The sequence below is a fragment of the Lepidochelys kempii genome, chromosome 8, assembly GCF_965140285.1.
Source record: "Lepidochelys kempii isolate rLepKem1 chromosome 8, rLepKem1.hap1, whole genome shotgun sequence".
NCBI lineage: Eukaryota > Metazoa > Chordata > Testudines > Cheloniidae > Lepidochelys > Lepidochelys kempii.
This window is the reverse complement of record NC_136387.1, coordinates 78,933,084-78,948,566: the sequence shown is the minus strand read 5'-3', so window position 1 is coordinate 78,948,566 and position 15,483 is coordinate 78,933,084. Positions and strand designations below refer to the sequence as shown.

At 47.0% G+C, this 15,483-nt stretch overlaps 1 protein-coding gene across 4 annotated transcripts in view; it reads right to left on the bottom strand.

Moving 5' to 3' along the window:
• Nucleotides 1-15,483, bottom strand: part of MCOLN2 (mucolipin TRP cation channel 2) — a 51,031-nt gene that overhangs the window by 21,891 nt on the left and 13,657 nt on the right. For all 4 annotated transcript variants that reach the window (XM_073357209.2, XM_073357208.1, XM_073357207.2 and 1 more), the window contains exons 4-7: nucleotides 3,946-4,099; nucleotides 2,367-2,460; nucleotides 2,182-2,278; nucleotides 1,633-1,732 (exon numbers count right to left, since the gene is read on the bottom strand). In XM_073357209.2, the coding sequence (XP_073213310.1) occupies nucleotides 1,633-1,732; nucleotides 2,182-2,278; nucleotides 2,367-2,460; nucleotides 3,946-4,099 (445 nt within the window). The remainder of the gene's footprint in view (nucleotides 1-1,632; nucleotides 1,733-2,181; nucleotides 2,279-2,366; nucleotides 2,461-3,945; nucleotides 4,100-15,483) is intronic.

Here is a 15,483-nt window from a genome sequence, read left to right as displayed (position 1 = left end):
ACATGATCTATGATGGAAGATTGAAAAAAACTGGATGTGTTCAGTCTGGAGAAGAGAAGACTCAGAGGGAACATGATAACAGTTTTCAAGTACGCAAAAGGTCGCGCTACAAGGCAAAGGGAGAAAAATTGTCCTGTCGTCAGAGGTTAAGGAGAACAAGCAATGGGCTTAAATTGCAGCAAGGGTGGTTTAAGCTGTACATTAGGAAAAACTTCGTAACTGTCAGGGTGGTTAAGCACTGGAATAAATTGCCTGGAGAGGTTGTGGAATCTCCATCACTGGAGATTTTTAAGTGCAGTTTAGACAAACACTTGTCAGGGTTGGTCTAGATAATACTTAGTCCTGCCTTGAGTGCAGAGGACTAGACGAGATGATCTCTTAAGGTCCCTTCTAGTCCTATGATTCTTTACTCCTGTTCTGAAACAGTTAATCAGGCTCACTCTGATGGTGCAATCCAGCTCTAAAATAGCATAAACCTGTCCCTTAAGGATTTTAAGTGCACTGTCAGACTAACCTCCTCAGAGTGCAAGGGGGTGGCCTCGGTGTTCCTACACTCATGATACCCATATGAAGGAACAGTGCCTTGGGGTCATAAGCAAGGGGCTCTATTTCCTAGAGCTGTGGACTTGTTCAGATCACCCTCAGGATACAGGGTCCAAAAAATATGACAAAGGTCAGCTAGATGGGAGGATCTGGTCTGTGGTTATTGGGCTGCTTCTTTTCATTATACTGGTGTTAAATAAAAGTGGGTCTAACATTTTGTAACTGACATGGGAGAGGGCATAAAAAGCAAACACCAATATCACAAGTAGAAACAGGAGAGCGAATTGGGACATGGTGCAAACGCTAGCAGGGTCAGAAAAAGTGGTAATACAGAGTCAGAAAATATGAGATTTGGTGAGACAAAGGCAGAGCCAGCAATAGAAGCCAGATCTCAACTCCCAGCACAATGGGTTACATCTACTAAATACAAAACAGGTTTCAGAGTAGCAGCCATGTTAGTTTGTATCCGCAAAAAGAAAAGGAGGACTTGTGGCACCTTGGAGACTAACAAATTTATTTGAGCATAAGCTTCCGTGAGCTACAGCTCACTTATGCTCAAATAAATTTGTTAGTCTCCAAGGTGCCACAAGTCCTCCTTTTCTTTTTGCGGATACAAACAGTGAGGGATAAATAGTACAAAGTGTTCACATGCATTTGAAAGGTGCAAATACCAATGTGGTACATGGAAGCATAACTAGGAGGAAGTCAAAATTTGGAAGAATATAAAAAAAAAAATTTCCTAATGCTAATGTTTCTGTCAGGGCAGGGATGTAGGCTCCAAGCTTGAACCATTTAAAAAGCACATCAGATAACATACTAGACTGTGTGCTGCAAGGAGTACTCCTATGCATCATTTCCATCTGTAGCTTATATTATCCACTGGTCAATGCTGCCCTAGTGTCCAGGCATTTCAGTAACATTTCTAAAAATGTTGACACTTTAGCCATTTATTTCTGAATATAGCCACAGTTCACATTTGTATATTTGTCTGTAGTCACCATATATATATTCAGAAGTGGAACAGAAGGATACAGATTTACTGGAAACACCAGATTTTCACCATGCAGAGCACATATGCACCATACTTACTAGATCCAGATATATGCCAGTCTTTGCATTCTTGAATATCAGCATCACTATCAAAATAAATTTTTACTTTACCACTGTGGGCTCTGTTGTTGAAAGTAATCTGCAAACACAAGTGTAAAGATTTATAATTTGATGAAAGCAAAACTAGCAAAATTAACAGTGTCAAAAAAATGCAGAGTCAAAGTCTAGATTGATACCCACTGGTACTACTTAATCTAGATAATCTATAAATAAAACTATCAGATTAATATAGCTGGAAAAATATATCTGAAACAATATACAAGTGCAAAAGCAATCAATGATTTTACTTCTTATGAAGAACAAAACATTTAAAAAATTTGAAGGGGAGAACCATGTTTGAGGAAAATAAATAGTTGCTTGTTAAAAGAGGTCTGTCTCATTGACACACAAGCAATCACATCATTTTGCACGGGTGTCAATGGAGAGTGCACACTGAATTTCTTCTATTTTGCAGTCAGGACACCAATAAGAAATATGCTGGATTCTAGAACACTTGTTTCCATGTGTATACAGGTGAAATGCACTTACAGTATTCTGAAAGGCGTAGCAGTCAGGCAATTCTCTGGCATGAATTGTTTGTAGATCAATGCCTTTAAGTTGAAAGGAGATTTCAACCTGTATAAGCCTGAACAGTAAAAATAAAGGCAGTAAATTATATACAACAGATTCCATTATTTTCATGTAATTGTATGGGTCTTCAAAACTCACTTTACCTATAAAATTCGAAGTTGAAAAATGATGAATTTATCATCTTCAAATCACCAGATCTCGTAGTGGCTAGCATCTGTGGCTCTAGGTGAATACAGTCTGTGGGGGGGGGGGAAAAGATTTTTACAAGTTTCGTTCAAAATGACTATTTTACAAATGAAGTAAGGGAGAAAACGGAGGTAACTGGATACTAGTGGACACAGATGTAGGTCCTGATCTCGCAAGCTGTGTTGGATCATATTAAAGAAGTTCTGTATTAAAATCACAAATGAGTTTGATTCCCCAGAGTTTAAATTCCAGGGTATTACTAATTAAGAGGTCTCTTGGTTTTTGGTACTGTTTCTATCCCTCTATGTGTGAAACTTGCAAGCTGCTAATTGTGTTAGTACATTCTAAGACAGAGTCTGTTCTCAAAGCAATTCACAGAGAGAGAGACTCAAAGCAATACTCTAACAACAGAAACAGCACCCAGAGATCCCCGCCCTTTTGTTGTATTAACAATTGTGATTAAAATAGAGATAGAGGATGTATGTGGATGGATGCTTGGTGTGGATAATAACTGAATTATCAGGGAGGTGCCAGCCTAAGAATCCAGTGTCCATTGGCTGAAGAAGGTGTCTAGTGGAAATAACCAGAGGACCCTCCCCTCCCCCCCCGGAGGGCAGACTGGAATCCACCCAACAGCCTCAAGAATGGGAGAACCAAAGAACAAGATAACATCTTGGAGCCGTCAGGAATGTGCTATCTGCTGATTGATTCAGCAACAGTATGATGAAGCAATTCCCATAGACTGGCATAGGAAGAAATTCATATAAAAATAGACTCTAAAAAGTGAGAACTTTGGGGTCTGATTCTGCAAACCAACTTCCAGGAGCATCAGATGAGCATCTGACAAGGCCCTGCTCCCTCCTCATGTCCAGGCCACCTGGCCAGTGGCTTGGCATGAGCAACTCTAAGGCTGGTAACTATGATAACAACCTTGCAGAACCTGTGTGTGTGTGTTTGTTTGTATGAATGAATGTGTGAATAAATATGAGATTGGATGGAATGTTATAACTATAACTAACTGCTTACTAGGATTCTTTCTGTATTCACAATAAATGTGGTATTTTGCCTTTTTCCCTTTAATAAGATCCTGCTGGTTTTTATTTTATTGGTATAACAGCTGCTCATTGTGGGCAACTCCCTGTATCTGTGTAGAGCCCCACTCAAGTTAATGGGGCCATGAGAAGGAGCAGGCCCCAATACTGAAAGGTGCTAAAAGCTCCCATTGAACTGAATGGTGGTTGACAGCATTCAACACCACTCAATATCTGGCCTCTGATCAGCAGCTTCTTTCATACAGAAGGTCAACAGCTGAAAAGTCTTCAGAGAAAAAGTCTTACTATGGGGACCTACAATGCTTATGCTGCGAAGTAGTAATTTCTAAGTGGATATTAAAAAAATAAAATAGGAGAGAAGTGAGTTAATTTTTCCTAGGTTAAAGCATGATTGCCACACAAATAAAATACTAACTTACTCTTGATGATTTGCCATTACAATACGTGGAAACTTTTTTTTTTTAAATTTACAGCTGTACTGTACCTGTTTCAATGGCAATGTCTATGTTCAGCGAATCATTGGAAGGAAGCATTGTGCCTTTCTTGTACTGTTGTTTACAGATCTGTAAGCCTGACACATCGTCTTCATCTTGTTCGTAACCAAGTGTGCCCAGGGATATCGTCTTTAATTGGCGGTACTAATTTAAAAATAAAACACACTTTTTCAGTTAACTTAATTATCCTCACATCAGCCTATTCACAAAAAATTACTGATGCCCATAACTATGTTTTCTTTGCCCACATTCATTCAAATTTGCTTCCCCCTCCCCATTAACAAATTTAATGGTCCACAGTACCAGCTTTTCATACGCACTTTGTATTTCCATAACAAGTTTGATTCCAGGATCTCAAAATTAGTCAAGCCTCAACAAGGCAGGTGAATATAATTATACTCTACAAGGACATTGTGACAGGTTCAGTCACAGAGGCCCCCCTTGGGCCGGCCACCTGATGTGCTGAGACTACCTCGGAGCCCGTTTTCCCTGCCAGCTTGGGCCTTCAGAACTCTGCCTTGTTGAGCCAGACACACCAGTCCGCTGCAACACAGATCCAGGTCTGAACAACGTCCCCCAAAAGCTGCAGACTTAACTGAAAAAGGCTTAAGAAGTGCTCCTGTCTCCAGTATCCAGATACTCAGTTCCCAATGGGATCTAAACCCCAAATAAATCCGTTTTACTCCGTATAAAGCTTACCCAGGGTGTGGCAAATTGCTGGTATGAATATGATGGGTCCCGCGCTTCCTCTTCTCGGTTAGGGGGGCGGGGGGATGTTCAGGGCACAGTTTCCTGCCCCTGAACTAGGGTATCTACTGTCCCACTAGTAACCCAGAGAAGGGTAGTGGAGAGGGAGGGACCCGGGCCCACCCTCTGCTCCAGGGCCCAACCCAGGGGCCCTAGGGATAGCGGTAAACAACTTGAACTAGTGCTTCCTTCCCCTGGGCTACTTCCCTCTCCTGCTCTTCAGCTTGTGGGGCTTCCTGCCCTCTCTCTCTGCACAAGCCGGGTGTCTCTTTACCTAGGATCTTGCTCTTCTAGCCAGCCATGGAACTTCTCCAAACTCTCCTCTGCTCCAACGCCTTCAAACTGCTCTCTGCTCCAACTCCTTCCCCTGGCTGATTGAAGCAGGGGGTTTTTAATCAGGTGACTAGCTTCAGGTGCTCTAATTGGCTTCAAGTGCTTTTAATTAATTTATAGAAACCTTTCTTCCCTCTACAGGGAATAAGGCTTCTCCTCATCCTGGGACTTACATCTCTCTCCTATATATCACTCTCCTGCTGCCTTCTAACCATGCTGTATCCTCCCGCCCTGCTCAACACCATGGGGTTGGGCTACCTGGGACGAAAGGCAATGCTTTCATGACAAGCCATCTGCATTGCTATGTTGGCTTCCAGCCCTACACCGTACTCGGAAATGAAAGGGTTGCAGAAATAGGAACCATCTAGTCGCTCTTGTATTCTTCTCCTTGTTTCTGTGCATCCACTGGAGCAGGGTGTGGTCTGTCACCAGGGTAAATCACCGCCCCAGTAGGTAGTAGCAGAGAGTTTCCATGGCCCATTTTATCGCCAGACATTCCTTTTCAACAACGACGTACTTTTGTTCCCTGGGGAAAAGCTTCCGGCTGAGGTACAGGATCGGGTGTTCCTCCTCCCCTACCATCTGCGAAAGGAGGGCTCCTAGCTCTACTTCCGAGGCATCTGTTTGTAGGACAAATTCTTTCTTGAAATCTGGGGCTATGAGCACTGGATGGCAGCAAAGGGCTGTCCTTAAATCTGCGAATGCTCCTTCTGCTGCTTCAGATCATTTTACTATCTTGGGGCCCCGACCCTTTATCAGGTCTGTCAATGGTCCTGCTCTTGTGGCGAAAAGAAGGATGAATCTCCGATAGTACCCGACTAACCCAAGAAATGCTCTGACCTGCTTTTTACGGACTGGCGGAGGCCAATCTTGTATTGCCTCCACTTTGTTCCATTGGAGTTTTACCAAGCCTCTCCCTACTACATACCCAAGGTATCTGGCCTCAGCTAGTCCTATCACGCACTTGAGAGGGTTGGCAGTGAGGCCGGCCTTCCGCAGGGCGTCTAGTACTGTTTCTACTTTCCCTAGGTGCGTTTCCCAGTCAGGGCTATGGATGACTATATCGTCTAAATAGGTGGCGGCATACCTGGCATGGGGTTGCAGCAATTTATCCATAAGTCGTTGGAATGTTGCAGGGGCCCCATGGAGTCCGAAAGGGAGGACAGTGTATTGGAACAGGCCATCAGGTGGGGAGAGAGCAGTCTTCTCCTTGGCGTTCTTGGCCAGGGGAATTTTCCAATATCCTTTAGTCAGGTCCAGAGTGGTTAGGTATCGGGTCTTGCCTAACTGATCAACTAGCTTGTCGACACATGGTATCGGATAGGCATCAAATTGGGATACTTCATTCAACTTCATAGAATCATAGAATATCAGGGTTGGAAGGGACCCCAGAAGGTCATCTAGTCCAACCCCCTGCTCGAAGCAGGACCAATTCCCAGTTAAATCATCCCAGCCAGGGCTTTGTCAAGCCTGACCTTAAAAACCTCTAAGGAAGGAGATTCTACCACCTCCCTAGGTAACGCATTCCAGTGTTTCACCACCCTCTTAGTGAAAAAGTTTTTCCTAATATCCAATCTAAACCTTCCCCACTGCAACTTGACTTCCGGAAGTCGTTGCAAAACCTCAGGGTGCCGTCAGGCCTTGGGTAATAGGACAATAGGGCTGGACCACTGGTTGTGGGATTCTTCAATAACCCCAAGTTCCAACATCATCATCTTCACTTCTGTCCTAATTTCCTCTCTTTTAGCTTCCGTTATCCAGTACGGTCTTATCGTCACCCTTATTCCGGGCCTGGTGACGATATGATGTTGGACCAGTGTCGTACGGCCCGGCTGTGTACAAAACACATCTTGGTTCCATTGGATCATATCAATGACCTCTGTTCGTTGTTCTGGGGCTAACTCGGGGGACATCCTCACCTGCTCCTGTGGGTCGTCCGTCTGAGGTGGAGCTCTCCGAATGACCAGGCACGTCTCTCGGTCATGGCAGGGCTTCAGTAAGTTTACGTGGTAGATCTGCTCTGGTCTTTGGCGGTCTGGTTGTCTGACCTTATGGTCCACTTCCCCAATGGCTTCCACTATCTCATGTGGTCCATGGCAGCTGGCCAGGAGTTTGCTTTCCGCTGTCGGCACTAGCGCCATCACCCGTTGTCCCGGCTGAAATTTCCGTACTTTCACTCAGCGGTTACAATATGTCCGCTGGGTCTCTTGTGCTTTTTCCAAATGTTCTCTTACTATAGGGTTTACTTGAGCTATTCGCTCTCTCATCTGTGTCACGTGTTCAAGGACATTCTTTCCTGCGTTGGGTTGTTCTTCCCAGTCCTCCTTGGCGATATCTAATATTCCACATGGGTGGCGTCCGTATAGTAGCTCAAAGGGAGAGAAACCGGTGGACGCCTGGGACACTTCCCGTATTGCAAACATTAGGTACGGTAGAAGGGTATCTCAGTCTTTTCTGTCCTGTGCTACCACCTTCCGGATCATACCTTTAAGTGTGCGGTTAAACCGCTCTACCAGTCCACCTGTTCATGGATGGTAGACTGAGGTCTGTATGGCATGGATGCGGAGCAGGGTATATAAGTCCTTCATTAATTTCGACATGAAAGGGTTCCTTGGTCAGTCAGGATCTCCTTAGGGATGCCCACTCTGGCAAAAACCTGAAGTAGTTCTTTTGCAATTGCTTTTGATGTGGGGTTTCTTAAAGGAATGGCTTCTGGACACTGTGTGGCATAGTCAAGGATGACTAATACGTTTCGGTGGCCCCATGCTGATCTTTCCAGTGGGCCCACTAGGTCCATGGCTATCCTTTCGAAAGGGACTTCAATAATAGGCAAAGGTACTAATGGGGCCCGCAAGTGAGGTCGGGGGCTATGCAACTGGCATTCTGGGCAGGAGGTACAATAGCGTTGGACGTCTGCGCGTATTCCTGGCCAATAAAATCTTCTTAGGACTATCAGGTGTCTTGTCTACTCCTAGATGTCCCCCAAATAAATGACTGTGAGCTAACTCTAGTACTGCCCTGTGTGTTTTCGTGGGATTAAGAGCTGCTCTACTTCTTCCCCTCGACTTTGCACTATTCGGTAGAACAGATCACGTTTGATCACATAATAAGGCCTTGGGCCTTTGGTCTTTCCTTCCACGGGTATGCCATTTACTTCCACTACCTCCTCCCTCACATTCACATATAGTGGGTCATTGGCTTGGTCCTACCCAAAATTCTCATGTGCGGTACCAATTTGACCTAACTCCATGGGACCTATTTCTTCTCCGCCCCTTGGGTTGCCCCTACTTGGGCTAGGAACTGCCTCCGAGTCCTCACTGGCCTGAATTGTCTCCTGGCCTCCTGAACGGGTTCGCTTACCAACAAGGGAGGCTTTCTGGCTCTCTGCTAGAATCCTGGGCCCTAGCCTTTTATCTGCCCTCTTTTCCCACCTAGACTTTCGAGGTTTCCTGGGGGATGAAAATAGCTCGGGGGCAAATTCAGCAAAAATTGAGGTGAGGCTATCTGTAGGTGCCTCCGTCTCAGCCCGGGGGTTGCTACCCTCTCCTGGCTCTACTGGGGGGGAGTAAGTTCTCAAACTCGGGGAAGTCCCTACCAATTAAGACCGGGTAGGGGAGCCTAGGGACCACTCCTGCAGCTACCCTGGTAGTGTTTCCCTGGATCTCAATCCATACTGGGATTGTAGGTTAGAAATTTATGGTGCCATGAACGCATGTTACCCCTGTAGTTTTGGCCCGGGTTAGTTGGTCTTGCCCCACCAGCTTCCCCGAGACCAGTGCGACAGCACTCCCGGAATCTCCTAATGCTATGGTAGCAATACCATTCCATCTTTACTGACCCTGTATACCTATGTGAGGTCATTGCGACCCCTACCAGGCCGATTAGGCCACACTCGTAACACCGACTCCTTATCCCGGTTGCCGCCCTCTGCCTCGGGCTATTTGGTCTGCCGCCCCAGCCCTCTCTTCCCAAACCCCCAGGTCCCTTCTTGGCCTTGGGCCATTCCTCAGTGTCTTTCCTCCCAGTTATGGTTTTTCTGTAATTCTTGACAATCTGAGGCCTTGGGTTTTGGGCTGTCTTCCTGGTCTGCCGTGTCTCACCCCCGGGGTCTGGAACAGTTCACGGGCTGCCAGCTGTCTTTCCATGAGGGAGACCAACTCATCGTAGGTAAAGGGGTCATTCTGGCCAAACCAAGCCTGAAGGCCTGGTAGTAGCCCCCTCATATCCTGGTCCAGTACCAGGAGCTCCATCATTTTTTCAGAGCTGAGAGCCTCAGGGGGCAGCCATTTCTGGATCAGGTCATACAATTACGATCAGGGTGTCTTGTCCTCTGTACACTGCCATTCATGAAACCTCTGGGCTCATAACACCGTGGTTACTCCGGATCTGGCCAGGATCTCTGCCTTCAGCTGGGGGTAATCCTTCGCAGTCTCTGCAGCCATATCGTAGTAGACCTTCTGGGCCTATCCACCCAGGAATGGGGCGAGGATACCAGACCACGGATCTCTGGGCCAGGCTGCTCTCTCAAATGCCAGGAGATATGCCTCTACATCATCCTTCCGTGTCATTTTCCGCAGGCAGTGGCTGGCCCGTATAGTCCGGGTTCCCTCGCAATTATGGTTCCGCTCCATAAGGGCCTTCATCTGGTTTGCCAGCTCCTGTAGCTCAGTCCTGGGCAGCCTGATTCATCAGCAGCCAATTAGTCTCCTGCTGCACATGAGTCACTTCCTGTTGGGAGGTTGCTTGGATTCGGGTAGCCACCTGCTGGGCCACAGTGGCTTGTATTAGAGCCTTGACCATGTCATCTATCTTGGGGATGGGATGGTTTTGGTTAACCCTGGTTTAAGTCCCCAGTGCGGAGATCCAACCTGACCATGTGTGGCAAATTGCCAGTATGATTATGATGGGTCCCGCGCTTCCTCTTCTTGGTGGGGGGTTTCAGAGCGCAGTTTCCTACCCCTGAACTGGGGTATCTACTGTCCCACTAGTAACCCAGAGAAGGGTAGTGGAGAGGGAGGGACCCGGGCCCACCCTCTGCTCCAGGGCCCAACCCAGGGGCCCTAGGGATAGCGGTAAACAACTTGAACTAGTGCTTCCTTCCCCTGGGCTACTTCCCTCTCCTGCTCTTCAGCTTGTGGGGCTTCCTGCCCTCTCTCTCTGCACAAGCCGGGTGTCTCTTTACCTAGGATCTTGCTCTTCTAGCCAGCCATGGAACTTCTCCAAACTCTCCTCTGCTCCAACTCCTTCCCCTGGCTGATTGAAGCAGGGGGTTTTTTATCAGGTGACTAGCTTCAGGTGCTCTAATTGGCTTCAAGTGCTTTTAATTAATTTATAGAAACCTTTCTTCCCTCTACAGGGAATAAGGCTTCTCCTCATCCTGGGACTTACATCTCTCTCCTATATATCACTCTCCTGCTGCCTTCTAACCATGCTGTATCAAAAGGGTATATTCAAATTATCTGCCCTCTAACATTGATAGAGATATGCACAGCTGTTTGCTCCCCCAGGTGTTAATTACTTACTCTGGGTTAAATAATATGCAAAAGTGATTTTATTAAATATAAAAAGTAGGATTTAAGTGGTTCCAAGTAATAATAGAACAGAGTAAGTTACCAAGCAAAATAAAACAAAAACATGCAAGTCTAAGCTTAATACATTAAGAAACTGATTAGAGAAAATCTCAACCTCAGAGATGTTTCAATAAGCTTCTTTCATAGACTAGACTCCTTTCTAGTCTGGGCCCAATCCTATCCCCAGTACAATTCTTGTTCCAGCTCAGGTGGTAGCTAGGGGATTTCTCATGACTGCAGCTCCTTTGTTCAGTTCCACCCCCTTACATAGCTTAGGCACAAGGTGGGAATCTTGTCTCTCTGGGTCCCCAACCCTCCTTCTAAATGGAAAAGTACCAGGTTTAAGATGGATTCCAGTACCAGGTGACATGGTCACATGTCCTGGGAGATCCCAAGCCTTCATTCTTCCTAGCCTGACTCACAGGAAGGCTTGCAAGTAAATAGAGCCATTTACAACCAGTTGTCCTAGTTGATGGGAGCCATCAAGATTCCAAACCACCATTAATGGCCCACACTTTGCATAATTACAATAAGACCTCAAAGTTATATTTCATATTTCTAGTCTCAGATACAAGAATGATACATTTATACAAATAGGATGAACACACTCAATAGATAAGCTTTGTAATGATACCTTACAAGAGACTTTCTGCATGAAGCATATTCCAGTTACATTATATTCACACTCATTAGCATATTTGTCACAGACATGTCAAAGGTCACACAAGTAGTTAGTAACAGGGCCAGTCACAGCTGTACTCCAGCCGTAGGAATGATGATACCTACAGACAGGTTTCACGATCATAACAGAAAGGGGCCATGACCAGGACACACTGCAGTGCAGGGTCAAAGTGAAGGAGCTGCGGAACGCCAACCACAAGGCAAACTGCCACTCTGGTGCTGTGCCCACGAGCTGCTGGTTCTGCAAAGAGCTGGACATGATACTCAGTGGTGACCCCAGCTCCACTATGAAGACTATGAGCAGACCGAGCCAGGAGGAGGAAATCTCGAATAAGGACGTGGAGGGGGACCCAGAGGCAGAGGATGACTCAGATGTCAGAGATGCAAGCAACCAAGAGCTCTTTTCTACTCCGGAGGAGGCTAACCAGTCACAGCTGTTGGATCTTGGTGAAGCACAAACAGGAGAGGAGGCCCCTGGTAAGTGAATTTGATTATGGGAATTGCTGAAGCGAGTTGTTGGGGGCAGGAGGGTTGCAGAAAGCAGGCTTGTGTCTGTATGATGCATGTACCACCACATGCCTAGTCTGAGCAACGGAACAGGCGGTTGATTGACTCCCTCAGTTCACGGGAAGCTGCCTCAGAGATCTCCACAAAACTCTCATGGAGATACTGGGCAATCTGCTGCCACAGGCTCTTTGGCAGAGCTGCTTTTGTTTCTTGCCCCATTAACGGTAACTTTCCTGCGCCACTTTGTGGTCACAGGGGGGAGAGAAGAACCATTGCTGCACACAGGCAAGCCACATATGGGCCAGGGCAGAAGCCGCAGTCTTGGAGAAGACCCTCCCTTGATTCCCTGCTCACCCTCAGCAGCGAGATATATCTTCCATAATGATCACATTCTGTGGAAAATGTGGAGACAGGAATGATTATCAGGCCTCCCCTACAGGGCTGGCTCTCCCCAAGAGCCACATGCAGTGTGTACAGTACAGTCCAGGAACACAGGTTTACCCTGCCCCCTGTGGCTATTCACCATTTTGGGGGTCTTGTGGGTCATGTGTGCTTGCCTGGGGTAAGCCAGTTAGTGACAGATACGCGAGTACTGGCTGTGTTTTAAATCACTGAATCAGTGGTCTGTGCATTGCAAACAATATTGCTTCTGTAAAATATTGCATTTAAACTTCACAGAGATGACCTTGGGAGCACAGCCTCCCTCTTTGCTATCGCCAGCTGAACGGCTGTGCAGAATTAGAAAGCGGCCAAGAAGAACTGAAGAGGACTTTCTGCGTGACGTCATGACGCACTCTGCGGCCGAGACACAGTAATTGAAAGAGCGGCAGGACAGCGAGAAGGACCGAAGGGAGAATGCAGCCCGCCAGAATGAAGCCACGGAGCAGCTCTTACAAGTTATGAAGCACCAAGTAGACACGCTCCAGGCGATTCTAGCACTGCAAACCAAGCAGCTCCATGCCCGCCTTCCCCTGCAGCCGCTGTTGCAAAACTTTCCCATGCTCCCCCCCAGCCACTGCCAACACACTCTTATCAACCTCCTGGCTCCAGTCTGTACCCACATCATTCCATTCCTCCCCCGTAGTCCAGCACTGCGGATTCTCAGTACCCACTGCACTCACCACCCATTTCTCTGCAGTTTGGCCCTGCTGACAGTACCTGCTGCATTGTACTCCAAAGGAGAAGGTTGGATATGATCCCGGAACATATCTTTAGCCGTCCTAGGACCCCTCCTCCTCCTGGGATCTTCCCTTCCCTCATTCCCCCTCAGTGCTGATATGGTTTTTTTGTTTGACTCTCTCCTCTGGTTGTTGTTTTTTTAATAAAACAGTTGTGTTGCTTTAAAATCACTCTTTATTCTATTAATTGAAAGCCAGCAGAGCCCTGCAAAGCAGCAGACGGTTATGTTAAACCTTCATATTGCATCGTCTGCACCAATCACAATCACCTCCTAGCACTACAAGCACTGCACTTCAGCACATAGCAACGAATATTAGCGTCCTTCAACTTCAAATTGCTGCCTCAAGGCATCCCTGATCCTTATGCCCCCGCGCTGCACCCCTCTAATAGCCCTGGTCTCTGGCTGTTCAAACTCAGCCTCCAGCTGTTGAGCCTCAGCGGTCCAGCCCTGAGTGAAGCTTTTACCCTTCCCTTCACAAATATTATGGAGCATACAGCACACGGCTATAAGCATTGGAATATTGTCATTGGCCAGGTCCAGCTTCCCACAGAGGTAGCACCGGCAGGCCTTTTAACGGGCAAATGCACACTCAATAGTCATTCTGCACTTGCTCAGCCTGTTGAACCGCTCCTTGCTGCTGTCAAGTTGCCTCATGTGTGGCTTCATAAGTCATGGCATTAAGGGGTAGGTGGGATCGCCCAGGATCACAATAGGCATTTCGACTTCCTCTATGATCTTCTGGTCCAGGAAGCTTCCTGAACGGGCCAGTGTTCCGAAAGATGCATACGTCATGCACCTTTCCAGACCAGCCTGCGTTAATGTCTGTGAAAAGCCCACAAAATGATCCACAAGCACCTGGAGAACCATTGAGAAATACCGCTTCTGATTAACGTACTCGGTGGCTAGGTGGTCTGGTACCAGAATTAGAAGATGGGTGCCATCTATCGCCCCTCCGCAGTTAGGGAACCCCATTTGTGCGAAGCCATCCACAATGTCACACATGTTGCCCAGAGTCACGGTCTTTTGGAGCAGGATGCGATTAACGGCCCTGCACACTTCCATCAACATGAGTCCAACGGTCGACTTTCCCCACTCCGAACTGGTTAGCAACCAATCAGTAGCAGTCTGGAGTAGCCAGCTTCCACAGTCTAATTGCCACACGCTTCTCCAACAGCAGGGCAGCTCTCATTCTCATGTCCTTGTACCACGGGGTTGGGGCGAGCTCATCACACAGTCCCAGGAATGTGGCTTTCCTCATCCGAAAGTTCTGCAGGCACTGCTCATCATCCCAGACATGCAACACGATGTGATCCCACCACTCAGTGCTTGTGTCCCAAGTCCAAAAGCAGCGTTCCACTGTGGTCAGCACCTCCGTGAATGCCACAAGCAATCTCGTGTCGTAGCTATTATGTGTGGCGAGTTCAACATCACACTCCTCTTGACTTTGTACAGTAGTATAAGGAATAACTCTACTGCCACTTGTGACATGTTGCTCAGAGCGAGCAGCATACTGGTCAACAGTTCGGGAGCCTTTCCTGCAGACCGAAGAGTGCAGTACACTCTTTGTGTACTCTTTGCAGTACACAAACCATTGAAAGATGGTGCCAAATGCAGGTGGACACAGGGATTGCTGGGATGCGAAGCAATGCATCATGGGGCATTGGGACAGGACCCAGGATGCCCCATGACCCCCTCTGTCTTCCCACAACTCTTAGTGGCAGAAGAAGAAGAGATACTCTGTGGGATAGCTGCCCAGAGTGCACCGCTGCGAATATCCCTGCAAATGCAAACACACTATTGTGCAGGCACCTGATGAAGGGAAACCGCTGTTGTGGGTTCACACTACCACTCTCTGAGCAGCGCTGTAACTCCCGGCACTGTAACTCTGCCAGCGTAGACATGCCCTAAGATTTCAGCCTACTTCTGACAACACCCCAGACACATCCCAACCTGGTGTTAGAACAATTAGTATCACAGAGGGTCCTAGTCTCCTAGTTGCCATGGACAACATTCCTCACCGGTTATCATGGAACACTGCTGACACACTTGGAAGGTCTAGTGTCAGCTGCAGCATAAATCAGTCCTCAAATGGTTGTTATGGACAACTGCATATTTACATGCAGAGCTCTCCTTTAAAGGTGCTCCACAAGGCTCTTTCGATCCTGCTGTTCAATATCTATTAAAGCCACCAGAAGAGATGATGGACCCAAACCCATTAACAAGCCAACACTACTCAGCTCCGCATCTTCTTTATGGCAAATGCAGCTAGTACCATTTGCCAACAGTCCTAGTACCCACATGAGAACAGTGCCTGGATTAAAAGTAGATGAATGAAGGTAAGTCTAGGTAACAAAACCAAGTTAGTGGAAGAGAAAAATATGGAGAAATTAATCAACACCATTGCTTCGATAGATGGAGACGTAATCAGTTCTCTGACTGTCAAGATGCTATGCAAATTAGGGGTCCTCTGAACTCCTCACTGTACCTGGGTACCATCTCTAGCAGTGGTT